This window comes from Rhinichthys klamathensis, unplaced genomic scaffold (assembly GCF_029890125.1).
Source record: "Rhinichthys klamathensis goyatoka isolate OS25496 unplaced genomic scaffold, OSU_Roscu_1.1 h1tg000552l_1, whole genome shotgun sequence".
NCBI classification, from domain to species: Eukaryota; Metazoa; Chordata; class Actinopteri; order Cypriniformes; family Leuciscidae; genus Rhinichthys; species Rhinichthys klamathensis.
In genome coordinates this window covers 263084-279603 of record NW_026607022.1, presented here as the reverse complement: position 1 = coordinate 279603, position 16520 = coordinate 263084, and the positions used below count along the sequence as shown (strand labels likewise).

At 33.8% G+C, this 16520-nt stretch overlaps 1 protein-coding gene across 1 annotated transcript; it reads left to right on the top strand.

Moving 5' to 3' along the window:
• Window positions 1-5602: 5602 nt before the first annotated feature.
• On the top strand, window positions 5603-15030 carry gipc3 (GIPC PDZ domain containing family, member 3). Its single transcript, XM_056239058.1, has 7 exons — window positions 5603-6100; window positions 8437-8622; window positions 9278-9458; window positions 12321-12430; window positions 12515-12596; window positions 14200-14353; window positions 14538-15030. Exons 1-6 carry the CDS (start codon window positions 5816-5818, stop codon window positions 14349-14351), a joined length of 996 nt encoding a protein of 331 aa, XP_056095033.1. The 5' UTR covers window positions 5603-5815; the 3' UTR covers window positions 14352-14353; window positions 14538-15030.
• The last annotated feature ends 1490 nt before the right edge of the window (window positions 15031-16520 follow it).

Genomic DNA, 16520 nt, shown 5'->3' with positions numbered 1-16520 from the left:
CTGATCAGTCGCGCCGCCCAATCACGGCGCGGGACTCGAGTTTGGACTCCTCCCATGCCCTTTTATGGACAGGACGCGTGTCCGCATACAACGTGGTGGTAGGGGGAGGAAGTCTGGGTGGGGAACTAGTGTCTTGTGAATGGTTGATTATACACTGTGCGTCTGTTTTACTGACTGACTGGGCTTGTGTTTTTACATGTTTTCATACGGTCATGAGCTTTAACACATTATGTGTGTCTAAATAATCACTAGAGGTGGATTTGAGATTAAATAGACTAAAAATTATATGAATGTATAGATTAACAGGTTGCATATAAATTGGTCTATGTGACACTTGTGGGTTTATGTAGTATATAGTGAATATCTGTCTGTCTGTCTGTCTGTCTGTCTGTCTGTCTGTCTGTCTGTCTATCTATCTATCTATCTATCTATCTATCTATCTATCTATCTATCTATCTATCTATCTGTCTGTCTGTCTGTCTGTCTGTCTGTTTGTCTATCTATCTATCTATCTATCTATCTATCTATCTATCTATCTATCTATCTATCTATCTATCTATCTATCTATCTATCTATCTATCTATCTATCTATCATCTGTTTTTCATGACATGAAACACTGCCTCATTATTTGGTAATCACATCATGCTCTTCTGCACAAAAATTCCATTTCAAAATTTTTTCCTCGGATCACACCATTGCTTTGATCACATGACTGTGTCACATGACATCTCATGACCTGCATACGCCCTTTCATGCATAAAACATAGCGTGTGCAGAGTGTGTGTCTGTGTGTGCAGTCAGTACATGGAGGAAGGAGTCGACTGTGGCTCGGGTTACACTCAAACTGGCACTGTGACTGAACCACTACATGACAGATATCAGGACCAGTTCCTGGTGTCCATCTGACCTCTGGACGTTCCTCATGGAGACTTCTGTCATTTAAAGGGATAGTTCACCCAAAAATGAAAATTATCCCATGATTTACTCTCCCTCAAGTCATCCTAGGTGTATATGACATTCTTCTTTCAGACGAATACAATCAGAGTTATATTAAAAAATGTCCTGGCTCTTCCAAGCTTTATAAGTTTAGCTGTTTTGAAGTCCATAAAAGTGCATCTGTCCATCATAAAAGTGCATCTATCCATCATAAAAGTGCATCTATCCATCATAAAAGTGCATCTGTCCATCATAAAAGAGCATCTGTCCATCATAAAAGTGCATCTATCCATCATAAGAGTGCATCTATCCATCATAAAAGTGCATCTATCCATCATAAAAGTACATCTGTCCTTCATAAAAGTGCATCTGTCCATCATAAAAGTGCATCTGTCCATCATAAAAGTGCATCTATCCATCATAAAAGTGCATCTATCCATCATAAAAGTGCATCTATCCATCATAAAAGTGCATCTGTCCATCATAAAAGTGCATCTGTCCATCATAAAAGTGCATCTATCCATCATAAAAGTGCATCTATCCATCATAAAAGTGCATCTGTCCATTATAAAAGTGCATCTGTCCATCATAAAAGTATATCTGTCCATCATAAAAGTGCATCTATCCATCATAAAAGTGCATCTGTCCATTATAAAAGTGCATCTGTCCATCATAAAAGTATATCTGTACATCATAAAAGTGCATCTATCCATCATAAAAGTGCATCTGTCCATCATAAAAGTGCATCTATCCATCATAGAAGTGCATCTGTCCATCATAAAAGTGCATCTGTCCATCATAAAAGTGCATCTATCCATCATAAAAGTGCATCTGTCCATTATAAAAGTGCATCTGTCCATCATAAAAGTGCATCTGTCCATCATAAAAGTGCATCTATCCATCATAAAAGTGCATCTGTCCATTATAAAAGTGCATCTGTCCATCATAAAAGTATATCTGTCCATCATAAAAGTGCATCTATCCATCATAAAAGTGCATCTGTCCATCATAAAAGTGCATCTATCCATCATAAAAGTGCATCTGTCCATCATAAAAGTGCATCTATCCATCCTAAAAGTGCATCTATCCATCATAAAAGTGCATCTATCCATCATAAAAGTGCATCTGTCCATCATAAAAGTGCATCTGTCCATCATAAAAGTGCATCTGTCCATCATAAAAGTGCATCTGTCCATCATAAAAGTGCATCTGTCCATTATAAAAGTGCATCTGTCCATCATAAAAGTGCATCTGTCCATCATAAAAGTGCATCTGTCCATTATAAAAGTGCATCTATCCATCATAAAAGTGCATCTGTCCATCATAAAAGTGCATCCATCCATCATAAAAGTGCATCTATCCATTTTAAAAGTGCATCTATCCATCATAAAAATGCATCTATCCATCATAAAAGTGCATCTGTCCATCATAAAAGTGCATCTATCCATCATAAAAGTGCATCTATCCATCATAAAAGTGCATCTGTCCATCATAAAAGTGCATCTATCCATCATAAAAGTGCATCTATCCATCATAAAAGTGCATCTGTCCATCATAAAAGTATATCTGTCCATCATAAAAGTGCATCTATCCATCATAAAAGTGCATCTGTCCATCATAAAAGTGCATCTGTCCATCATAAAAGTGCATCTATCCATCATAAAAGTGCATCTGTCCATCATAAAAGTGCATCTGTCCATCATAAAAGTGCATCTATCCATCATAAAAGTGCATCTATCCATCATAAAAGTATATCTGTCCATCATAAAAGTGCATCAATCCATCATAAAAGTGCATCTATCCATCATAAAAGTGCATCTGTCCATCATAAAAGTGCATCTATCCATCATAAAAGTGCATCTATCCATCATAAAAGTGCATCTGTCCATCATAAAAGTATATCTGTCCATCATAAAAGTGCATCTATCCATCATAAAAGTGCATCTATCCATCATTAAAGTGCATCTGTCCATCATAAAAGTGCATCTGTCCATCATAAAAGTACATCTATCCATCATAAAAGTGCATCTATCCATCATAAAAGTGCATCTGTCCATCATAAAAGTATATCTGTCCATCATAAAAGTGCATCTATCCATCATAAAAGTGCATCTGTCCATCATAAAAATGCATCTATCCATCATAAAAGTGCATCTGTCCATCATAAAAGTGCATCTATCCATCATAAAAGTGCATCTATCCATCATAAAAGTGCATCTGTCCATCATAAAAGTGCATCTATCCATCATAAAAGTGCATCTATCCATCATAAAAGTGCATCTGTCCATCATAAAAGTATATCTATCCATCATAAAAGTGCATCTGTCCATCATAAAAGTGCATCTGTCCATCATAAAAGTGCATCTATCCATCATAAAAGTGCATCTGTCCATCATAAAAGTGCATCTGTCCATCATAAAAGTGCATCTATCCATCATAAAAGTGCATCTATCCATCATAAAAGTATATCTGTCCATCATAAAAGTGCATCAATCCATCATAAAAGTGCATCTATCCATCATAAAAGTGCATCTGTCCATCATAAAAGTGCATCTATCCATCATAAAAGTGCATCTATCCATCATAAAAGTGCATCTGTCCATCATAAAAGTATATCTGTCCATCATAAAAGTGCATCTATCCATCATAAAAGTGCATCTATCCATCATAAAAGTGCATCTGTCCATCATAAAAGTGCATCTGTCCATCATAAAAGTACATCTATCCATCATAAAAGTGCATCTGTCCATCATAAAAGTATATCTGTCCATCATAAAAGTGCATCTATCCATCATAAAAGTGCATCTGTCCATCATAAAAGTGCATCTGTCCATCATAAAAGTATATCTGTCCATCATAAAAGTGCATCTATCCATCATAAAAGTGCATCCATCCATCATAAAAGTGCATCTATCCATCATAAAAGTGCATCTGCCCATCATAAAAGTGCATCATAAAAGTGCATCTATCCATCATAAAAATGCATCTATCCATCATAAAAGTGCATCTATCCATGATAAAAGTGCATCTATCCATGATAAAAATGCATCTATCCATCATAAAAATGCATCTATTCATCATAAAAGTGCATCTGTCCATCATAAAAGTGCATCTGTCCATCATAAAAGTGCATCTGTCCATCATAAAAGTGCATCTGTCCATCTTAAAAGTGCATCTATCCATCATAAAAATGCATCTATCCATCATAAAAGTGCATCTATCCATCATAAAAATGCATCTATTCATCATAAAAGTGCATCTATCCATGATAAAAATGCATCTATCCATCATAAAAATGCATCTATCCATCATAAAAGTGCATCTATCCATGATAAAAATGCATCTATCCATCATAAAAATGCATCTATCCATCATAAAAATGCATCTATCCATCATAAAAGTGCATCTATCCATGATAAAAGTGCATCTATCCATGATAAAAATGCATCTATCCATCATAAAAGTGCATCTATCCATCATAAAAATGCATCTATCCATCATAAAAGTGCATCTATCCATGATAAAAGTGCATCTATCCATGATAAAAATGCATCTATCCATCATAAAAATGCATCTATCCATCATAAAAATGCATCTATTCATCATAAAAGTGCATCTATCCATGATAAAAGTGCATCTATCCATGATAAAAATGCATCTATTCATCATAAAAATGCATCTATCCATTATAAAAATGCATCTATTCATCATAAAAGTGCATCTGTCCATCATAAAAGTGCATCTGTCCATCATAAAAGTGCATCCATCATAAAAGTGCATCTGTCCATCATAAAAGTGCATCTGTCCATCCTAAAAGTGCATCTATCCATGATAAAAATGCATCTATCCATCATAAAAATGCATCTATCCATCATAAAAGTGCATCTATCCATGATAAAAATGCATCTATCCATCATAAAAATGCATCTATCCATCATAAAAGTGCATCTGTCCATCATAAAAGTGCATCTGTCCATCATAAAAGTGCATCTATCCATCATAAAAGTGCATCTGTCCATCATAAAAGTGCATCTGTCCATCCTAAAAGTGCATCTATCCATCATAAAAATGCATCTATCCATCATAAAAGTGCATCTATCCATGATAAAAATGCATCTATCCATCATAAAAATGCATCTATCCATCATAAAAGTGCATCTGTCCATCATAAAAATGCATCTATTCATCATAAAAGTGCATCTATCCATCATAAAAGTGCATCTGTCTATCTATCTATCCATTTATCTATTCTATTCTATCTATCTATCCATCATCTATCTATCTATATCTATCATCTGTCTGTCCATCTATCTATCCATCCGTCTGTCTATCCATCTATCTATCTATCTATCTATCTGTCTCTGTCTATCCATTTATCTATCTATCTATCTATCTATCTATCTATCTATCTATCTATCTATCTATCTATCTATCTATCTATCTATCTATCTATCTATCTATCTATCGGCTTTAAAGGGATAGTTCACCCATAATTTTGTTTTAATAAACAACAACTTTTAGTTCACTCATTTCAGAGCTGTGAGAGAAGGACAAAGCAGAATTTATTTTCTTTTGGGATGATCTATCCCTTCAATCAAGAAACCAGCCGATCCCCTCCAGCAGACCAAACACACACACGCGCCGGCTCTGGAGTGTGTGGTGTGAGTATGGGCCCTGTCGCCAGCACACGGACAGATGGTCAGCCGGCTCTCCGCCGCGTCGCTTCACTTCAGGTGTTCGTCCGGCTCTCCAGTGTCACACAGCAGATCTCCAGCTCCAGTGGTGTCGGGTTCACTGGGAGCGCTCACCTGTGCAGCGTTGCCCGGCTACCCTCATCTTTAATTCAACACGCCAGACCCGATACAGACGCTCTTCACCATGCAGCAGGACACGGAGAACAGGACGAGCGACCGCGAGCCCATGCCGAACGGAGAGGCCATGAGTCCCGACGTGCAGGACTCCAAAGGTTCCCCGGAGGACGAGGAGAGCCAGAGAACCGTCCCATCGGCCCCGCCGCTCGAGTCCACGCCGTGCCCGAGGCCCAAACTGGTGTTTCACACGCAGCTGGCGCACGGATCCCCGACGGGACGCATCCACGGCTTCACCAACGTGAGGGAGCTCTACGCCAAGATCGCAGAGGTCTTCAACATCTCGGCCTCGGAGGTACCGTGAGTCTTCCTGGCCTTTCAGACGCATCAAAGTGGCTTTTTCATGTCAAAAAAATAAAAAAGGATGAAATTCATCATTTGTTTCTTGAGATCTCAGTTGGAGTTTGCTCTTAAGGTTGTAAAAGTCTTGTTTACATAGGTGGTTGAAACTTGCTATAAAATATAGTGCCATTCCTTTAGTTATCTTGATTATTATGGCTGTTAAAAGTGTAAAATGTATTTTTTTTGTGGGGGGGGGGGGGGCATTCATATATGCCAGTGGCTAGTAAATGAAAAACAGTGAGGAATAAATAAACAAACAAACAATGTTACAAGTTTTTGTATTTTGCTAGTGGATGCTAAATTTAAAAATATATACAAATAAGTAAATAAATAAATTAATATTGTTATATTTTGCAAGTGCCTGATAATTAAAAAATGTTTTAATGTTACACTGCTTAGGAAAAGTTTTAAAATAAATAAATAAAAGAGGCCAAAATGCTTTCTCATATTGTGCCCAGGACTTTCATTCCATATATTTTCATTTCATCCTTAGGACTATAATATATATATATATATATATATATATATATATATATATATATATATATATATATATATATATTTACAATTAAACAAACTCAACAAACTTGGGATGCAAATACAATAATATCATTAAAATTGTACATTTTTCTTGAGATCTCAGTTGGAGTTTGCTCTTAAGGTTGTAAACATCTTGTTGGCTTTAAAAATATGTTGCCATTCCATTAGTTATCTTGATAATTATGGCTATTAAAATTGTAAAATGTATATTTTATTTTATTTTGGTTACAAAAATTGCTAAAATAATTTTCTATATGCCAGTGGCTAGTAAATGAAAAACAATGTGGAATCAATAAACAAACAAACAAATAATGTTACAAGTTTTGGTATTTTGCTAATGGCTAATATATAAAATATATATATATATATATATATATATATTTTCGTATATTGCTATTAGCTAGAAATAAATAAACATGTTTTAATGTTACACTGCATAGCAAAAGTAAAATAAATAAAAATAATAATAAAAAATGCTCATCAAAGTGTCTTTTTCGTGTCAAAGGACACAATTCTCAGTTGGAGTTTGCTCTTAAGGTTGTAAACGTCTTGTTAACATGTGGTTGAAACTTGCTATAAAATATATTGCCAGTCCATTACTTATCTTGATCATTATAGCTATTAAAAATGTAAAAAAAAATGTTGGTTACAAAAATAAATGCCAGTGACTAGAAAATGAAAAGAAAATGAGGAATAAATAAACAAACAAAAAAACAATGTTACAAGTTTTTATATTTTGCTAGTGGCTGATAAAAAAAATATATACACACACATATATATATATATATATATATAAGAAAGTAAATAAATAAATACATGTTTTTTAAATTTTACAAGTGTTTAGTAATAAATAAATATGTTTTGACATTACACTGCTTAGCAAAAGTAAAAAAGTAAAACATGAAATTATTATAATGACAAGTTTGTTTAATTTCATTTTTTACTTTTGCTAAGCGGTTTATGTAAATAATAATAATCGGTTTATGTAAATAATAATAAAACCATTATATTATTATTTACATAAACCGATGAGTTTGAAAAATGGGCAGCATGAACTATTACATTAAAGTTATGTTTATATTTTCCCCAAAGAGAAGGAAATCTAAAAGAAATGGCCCCTGCTTATTTATCACCAGATCATACACAACCGGCCAGTTTTATCTGTAGTTTTCTTCAAAATCACTTTACTGTGAAAAGCACAAAAGCGTCACAGAAAATGTCCTTCAACAAGCTGTTCAAAACATTTGAGCGAGAGGTCAAGGCTAGAAGAGTGAGTTATTATCTCAAACACACAAACAAGCTTCAGTTTGAGTCGAAAGTTTAGCGTGAAGAAAGACAACTTATGCGTTCACTATAAACAAACCTACATGCGTTACTCACATTTCTACATCCGAAAAGCTAAAAATATGTAATATCATTAGTTTTTCGGCACATATTAAGACTAGTACAAACATAAAAAAGGATTTAAATGAAAACCAAGAAGGACTCACTTGCCAGCTCAGCTAGCAAACTGGATTAGCATATGAACTAGCATAGTTAAAAGTTGTAATAGGACTACAGATCATGTTTTAATCAACGTTCATCGATGCGAACTACATATTTGACTTCCTAAACCTAGTAATTTTCTAGATGGGTTACAATAAAAAGTACTAGGAAACCCCCATTGTGGAAAACGAATGATGTTTTGGTGTGTGTTTTCTCTCTGACGCGTGTATAATGACTAGCCGTGTGTTTCCCCGCCCGACACAGATCCTGTTCTGCACGCTAAACTCCCATAAAGTGGACATGCAGAAGCTGCTGGGCGGCCAGATCGGGCTGGAGGACTTCATCTTCGCGCATGTGAGAGGAGAAACGAAAGAGGTGGAGGTCATTAAAACAGAAGACGCCCTCGGACTGACCATCACTGACAACGGCGCGGGATACGCCTTCATTAAAGTGGGTGTTAGTGATCACGTGACCCAGGGACCGTTCTAATGAAAAACGTTCTATGGCCTACTACACAAACACAAGATGTTCTGGCAACAAGTTCTCTTAAAAGTTATTAACAAACGCCATTCTAGCAATAGAACGTTCGTTCAGAGTTATTTGACGTTCTCAGAACGTTAGATGATGGAACGTTCCATGCAGGTTTTTGAAAGTAACACCCGGCAAATGCAGGTAAAAATCACCAGTGGCGGGAAACACTGTCAAATCACGAGCCAATTTGGCGTGTTACTTATTTATGATTACACAATTTGCTGGGGAAGTTCGTGTCAGACAAATCTGCACAGATTTAATGCAAATTACTGAACATCATGATTATTAAATATAGTGTACTGCACAGAATCTGCTTATGAACACACGTCACTACACAACTAATAACGGCCCGCGTGTTCATTTGCACTGAAGTAATAGTGAAGATTAAAAAGCATTTGATGAACAGAAAAGACATTGTTATTTTCCAACATCCTACATGTTCTGTGTCCTGTTCCATGGAACGTTTTTTGAATTCCGGTTTACTACTTTAAAAGAAAGTCTCAGAACGCTCAGAGAACGCATTTTATATGTTGACATGTATGGACATTATATTAGGGTACATGTTTTCTTTCAGAGGATAAAGGAAGACAGCACCATTGACAGGATAAAAACGGTGTGTGTTGGCGATCACATCGAGGCCGTGAATGACCAGAGCATTGTGGGATGTCGACATTATGAAGTGGCCAAGATGCTGAAGGAGCAAACCAGAGGAACGCCGTTCACCCTGCGCCTGGTGGAGCCCAAGAAAGCGTTCGGTGAGTGCGGATATTAATATCATATCATATCAACTAACTGCTTGTTTCATAAAACGAGAATAGGCCTACACATGATTTCAAATGGAGTGGTTGTCATCTATCTATCTAAAACACGCTAGACCTTTTATATAATAGTACAGCGCCATCGTGTGGTCAGACTATGAATAACACGCTTCTGTTTATATGTAAACCTAGGCCTATATTCGGGTTTTTTATTGCTAATTTTGAATTTCAAATGAATAATAATTAATGTATTTATTTTTTAATTTGTACATATCTGTAAAAACATGAATATGTATTTAAATCTTAAATACATATGAATTTATATTTATTTATGCTCATGAAAACATGTTATTTAGGAGGATAAATGAGTAGTAGGTCTATAATAATATTTATTTAAAAAGACACACACACACACACACACACACACACACACACACACACACACACACACACACACACACACACACACACACACACACACACACACACACACACACACACACACATAATTTTTTATTTAAATAAAAAAGAGACCTTAAATTGAAGAGTACAGCGTCATCATGTGGTCAAACAGTGGAAAAAGTTATGACTTATAAAATAAATGAGTGAGCCTATATTATGTAAAAAAGTATTTTACATAATTTAGGAAATAATTTAATATACATATTTAAATGGATTTTATTAGTCGTATTCAAGTAGAACGCACATTTGTAACATTTGAGTCGCTCATGAACACATTTATGTCATTCAAGCAGAATCATATCTTGATCTTTCCATCAAGGAAATATGGAGTAACTCAAAATCCTGAAGAGGAGATTTCCTGAAATTGTACTTTTATAACTGGACTCCATTTTGAATCACAGAAATGAACGGCATTATTTGTCAAAGGAAACGTTCCCAGGGTTCAAAGCGAGGCAGACGGGAAGCTGTCTGAGTATGACATCCCTTTTTTATTACATAATTATAATTCAGTACAAAATGAAATAATACATAACAATGAACAGGAACATGTGGGGAGACAGAGAAAAGGAAAACAATGATAAAAAGAGTATCTGATAAAAGTCACGAAGCCCTGTTTAACAAACACACACTGCCTGAGAAAGTCTAATGTGTTTTATCTGCATATTGCGATATATAGGTCTACGAGCTTGTAATGGCTCTGATTCCTCTGCCGTAATTACAGTCTCTGAACAGTAAATACTCATAATTATCCGGTGGCTTTCCTCCCACAGGTCTGAAAAACAAACACTAATCTCCATCTCTACACCTCGACACGCTCGACAGACTCAGCACATTCAGAGTCAGCCTTAATATGCGAGCGCGGCGGCTTCTGCTTTCTGTGACAGCAAATTACGGCCGTTAATAATTGAAAGGCCTTTGATTATCATTATAGTATTAGCTAATTGGATGTTTTAGAGTGATGGATTAGCCTTTGTGAGAGAAAGGCGGGTAATTACACTCCCGAACGCGCACTGACTTCACTCTGTGTGAGATGATCAAAGCCAGCTCGGCTAATTTGACGCTAATGTAGCTTGCTAGCTAACTAAAGCTAGTGATGCTGCCTACTTTTCAGTAGCATGACTGTAGTTTAGATTTTCTAATTTAGCATATTTGAAGAGTGCAGTTTGTTGCTTGGTTTAGTGTAGTTTACTGTAAATTAAGTGTCTTGACAAAATATATTTTAAAAGTAGCTTCTCCGGCTACAAGCTACTCCTAATTGAACCTAAAGTCAAGCTAACCTTCTGAAAGAATTTATACCACAAAATAAAGCTATAATTAAAGGGATCTCTCCCTTTATAAATATAGTAAATGTAAATAAATATTAATATAATTAACAGCAAAAATGTATAAAACCACTTTTACAATTTATTAGTAGCCTATTTATTACAGAATATATTTATATATAAATCAAATAATATAAATATTTAAACATTTATAGAATATTGAAGTTAAGTATTTTTAAGTATTTTATTATTATTTTAAGTAAAAAAATATGCATATATATTAATATAATTATTACTAATTATAAATATAAATAAAGATTAATATAATTAACAGCAAAAATGTGTACAGCTATTTTTACAACATATATTAACATATTTAATTAAACATATATGAATATTTATTAGAAAACATAAAAATGAAAAAGTATACTTATATATTACTATAAATAATATTTAAATATATACGATATTTATATAAAGTTTACGTTTTTAATTTATTTTTATTTTAAGTAACATAAATGAGTTTTATTTATTCTATTTTTAAGTAACAAAAAAGAAATTGAAAAAATATGCTTTTGGATAACATATCAAGATAATTATTGTATAAATATAAATAAACATTAATGTAACAGCAAAAATGTATAAAACTAGTTTTACAACATATCAATATTAACATATTATATATAAATATATATTATAAATATGTATTACATAACATATATATTCAAAATATATAATTAAATATTAACAAATAATGTTTAAAATATATAAAAAGTTTTTACATTTTTAAATATTTTTTTATTTTAAGGAACAAAAATGTTTTAGTTTTTTGTAATAAGCTTGATACACACATACACACAATAATAAAACAACATAAAATATAATAAAATAGTCTGATATAGTCTTATATATACATAGCTAATATAATACATTAATAATAGTACAATAAAATATGATTTAATAATGCAAAGAAAAAAATATGTTGTTAAAATACAGATTTACAGAAAAGAGACTGAAGCCCAGATATGAGTAAACAGGAAGCTGAAGCCTGGAATTTGCTTTCATCAATCGCTATTGGTGATTCAATCTGTTTTCCTGTTGCCTTTAACATGAAGTGTGTGTGTGTGTGTGTCAGACATGATAGGCCAGAGGACGCGAGCGCCGAAGTCCAGCGAGGGCAAGATGGTGAGCGGGAAAGAGACTCTGCGCATGCGCTCCAAAGGCTCGGCCACCGTCGAGGAGATCGTGAGTTCAGCGTTTAAACTCCAGGACAACTTTTGCTCTCTAAACTCTTTCCACTCATCTCTGCATCCATGTGTCCTCCACCAGCCCAGCGAGTTCGAGGACAAGGCCATCCGGAAGGTGGACGATCTTCTGGAGAGCTACATGGGGATCCGCGACCTCGAACTCGGTGAGAGCAGATCTGGCCTTTAGCTTCGGATGTTCCCGTAAAAGGCTGGAGGAAAACGGCCCTTTAGTTCCCATGAATTCACTGCATTGCATCATTAGCATCAGGGAAAACATTGCTTGGCCCTCGGGAACCGGGGTGGAATAATTCCCAAAAAGATTACAAAGTAACGTTTATTGTTGGACTGTCTTCAGCAAGGCAGGAATAGCGATAACATGTCGAGATTTTTAATTCAGTTATTGTATTATATATATATATATATATATATATACAAACACACACACATATATATATATATATTTATGTGTGTGTGTGTATATGTGTGTAATATTTATTATAATAAATGTATTTAAAAAACGATTATAATAAATAATACATCAATCAATTTATTTATTATATTTATTTATATCTCAGGGCAAATACCGGTAAACCATTAAAAACAAATATATATAAATAATATATATATATATATAGATAACGTGAAGATATTTAAATTCATTGTATTATATATATATATATATATACACACACACACACACATATATATATATATATATATATATATTTATTTTATTATAATAAATGTATTATTAAATGTATTTTAATTCATAATAAATTAATTGATTCATTATATTTATTTATATCTCAGGGCAAGTAAACCATTAAAAAACAAATATATATATATATATATATATATATATATATAATATCTAATAAATATCTAAATTAATATATTAATTGTTATATATATATATATATATATATATATAAACATTAAAAACGTATGTAATGTAATTAATATAATTTTTTTGCTTAATATACTTAAATATTAAAAGACTTAACTTAAATTAAAAATGTAACTTATTTTATTCACAGCTACTCATTTTTTGTCAAAGTTATCAAACACAAACTCAGTTATCAAACACTTCACAGTCTTCACTGCAGAAATGATCAATTAAATATAGATTAGTCCTTATTAAAGCTACAAAAGTTATTCAGTCGAAAGCAAGAGTGTTTTTCTCTTTTTCTTTTGTTCTTTGGTTATCTTTAATGACAGACAGCAGCAGGTTTATTAGGCTGCTGTCACTTTAAGACACGTGACACAACAAAACAAGCATTTTTGGTTATAGTTTTGTGTTTTTGTCTGTTAAAACACGAAAGAGAACCAAAACAACAATTTAAGATCACAGAGTAACGTTTATTTTTGGTCTGTCTTCAGAAAGGCAGGAATGCAGCGCTAACATGTTACAGGTGAAACTCGAAAAAGTAGAATATCGTGCATTTATTTGAGTAATTCAACTTAAAAGGTGAAACTAATATATTATATAGACTCATTACATGCAAAGTGAGATATTTCAAGCCTTTATTTGTTATAATTGTGATGATTAATGAGTGATGATGCATGTAATGTGTCTATATAATATATTAGTTTCACCTTTTAAGTTGAATTAGTGAAATAAATGAACTTTTGCACCATATTCTAATTATTTCGTGTTTCACCTGCAAGTCTTAACATGATGTAAACCCTCTATATATAGTCACAAACACAGGAAAACGCATCACAGATCACTTTGTTAGGATGTGTTTTTGATCTCGTGTCCTACAGCGACGACCATAGTGGAAGCCGGGAGGAACAAGCAGAACCCGGATGATTTCGCAGAGGCGCTCGACTCCGTTCTGGGCGACTTCGGTTTTCCCGACGTCTTTCTGTTTGAAGTGTGGGGCGCTCTGGGAGACGTCAAGAACGGCCGGATTTAGAGGTGGGCCCTGAAAACTGCATGGTTTCAGATACTTTTTGGCATTTGTGGAAGAAAAGTGAACCAGATTATCTTATCACCCTTTATTTACATCCAGTCCTTACAGAAAACAATTAGCGACAAATGCTAGACATGCTAACGCTATCTCACACGAGCACATGCTTTTCCTCCTATGTTTTTCCCCTAGAGTAAGTCAAGACATCTGAGAGGTTGATTTGTGACGTCTGTCATCTGTTTTCATATACTCAATCCTCCCAATTCCCACACTGATCCCGAGGAAGAATGGAGAACGTCAAGGTATTAGCGGCTAAACAACGAGCTAACGCAAACATTCAAGTGCGTAGAGCAGTACGAAGTCGGTCACACTGTATTTCCCACCGATCTGTATAGCTAACTAGGGATTAAACCAATCTTTTAAGTTTTACATTATATATTTGACTTTAAAAGCATTACAATCAAGTATATGATAGCAGACATTAGCTTAGCTTAGCCTAGCCTTTGTTTGTTTTTGTCTTTTGTGTTATACATCGTGTTACAGGTGAAATGAATGATCTTTCATGATTAATGAGATCTTGTGACACGGATGGCTTGTGTATATATGAATCATCACTTATTGACACAGTTGAATTAATGATATGTTCACATTTAATGTGTAGCTATTAAACTAAAAAATCTGCTAAGTGTTTGTGTATTGTATATCGTGTTTTACAATGTCCGTACCCCTTTTGGATGACCTGATGTGACATATTTGAATATGTGTGAAGATTAAAAACACTCCAGCATACCACAAATTTTGTATGTGGAGACTTTTTGTACATTCGTAAGTCATAAACATCAAAGAGAGTCGCTCACAAAATGGCTGACAAAAGTCCTTCAGTAAACGTGAAATCAAAATTGACTTTCTTAATTCTCTTTCCACCTCTTTTATAGTGCAACGGTCTGGTTCCGGAAGTAATAATCCCATTAATTTTTTACATAAGGGCATTGATTTTTAACAATAACTTTACGATAACTTGAAATAAGATGTTGAAATAAAGCCAAAATAAAATATAGAATAGAATATAAATATTAGATTGAAAGATTAAACTTAAAAAAAATTTCAAATGAAATTAGTTGATGTACTAAAAACTGAAACATTAAAAAACTAATGAAAATGACAATATAATAAAATTAAAGATTAAAGACGGACCTACTGTGAGGTTGTTACTCGAAGGACTGTTTTTGTTATAGCCATCAGCATTATTTAAATTTATTTTTTAAATAATTGTGTTTAATGGCAGATTTCTTGGTGAACAACTACATTACCCATGATTCTGCTGAGAAATTCCACCAATTAGAGAAAATAGCTCCGCCCACTCCCATGAAGCACTGCGAATCCCTATGCTCATCAACTACTTAAATATTTGTCTAAATATAAATTTTTATGCAAGCAACATAAAAATATGTTGTTTTTATATACACAATTAACATCTTTAAATCTGTATTTTTATATTTCTCCAATTGTTTTAATTCATGATGTCATTCGCAGTTCTTCAGGGAATTGTAGTTCTTTCCCTCACCGAAGCCGTTAAGTACAGTCCTGTATTTTTGTCCGCTTTTCAAATACGTTTTTGCTTCAAATCAAAGTTTTTAGTGTTTAGATTCACCTCAGAACTGGTTGGTTTCATTACTGGATGAATCAGCATTTTTTGAACTAATCTCTTGATTGATTGATTCAATGACTCAGTCATAAATACACTTGTTTCATTACTGGAAGAATCAGCATTTTTGAACGAATCTCTTGAATGAATGATTCAATGACTCACTCATCAATACACTTGTTTCATTACTGGATGAATTAGCAGTTTTTGAACGAATCTTTCGATTGATTGATTCAATGACTTGCTCATAAATACACTTGTTTTCATTACTGTATGAATCAGCATTTTTTGAACTAATCTCTTGATTGATTGATTCAGTGACTCACTCATAAATACACTTGTTTCATTACTGGATGAATCAGCATTTTTTGAACGAATCTCTTGATTGATTGATTCAGTGACTCAGTCATAAATACACTTGTTTCATTACTGTATGAATCAGCATTTTTTGAACTAATCTCTTGATTGATTGATTCAGTGACTCACTCATAAATACACTTGTTTCATTACTGGATGAATCAGCATTTTTT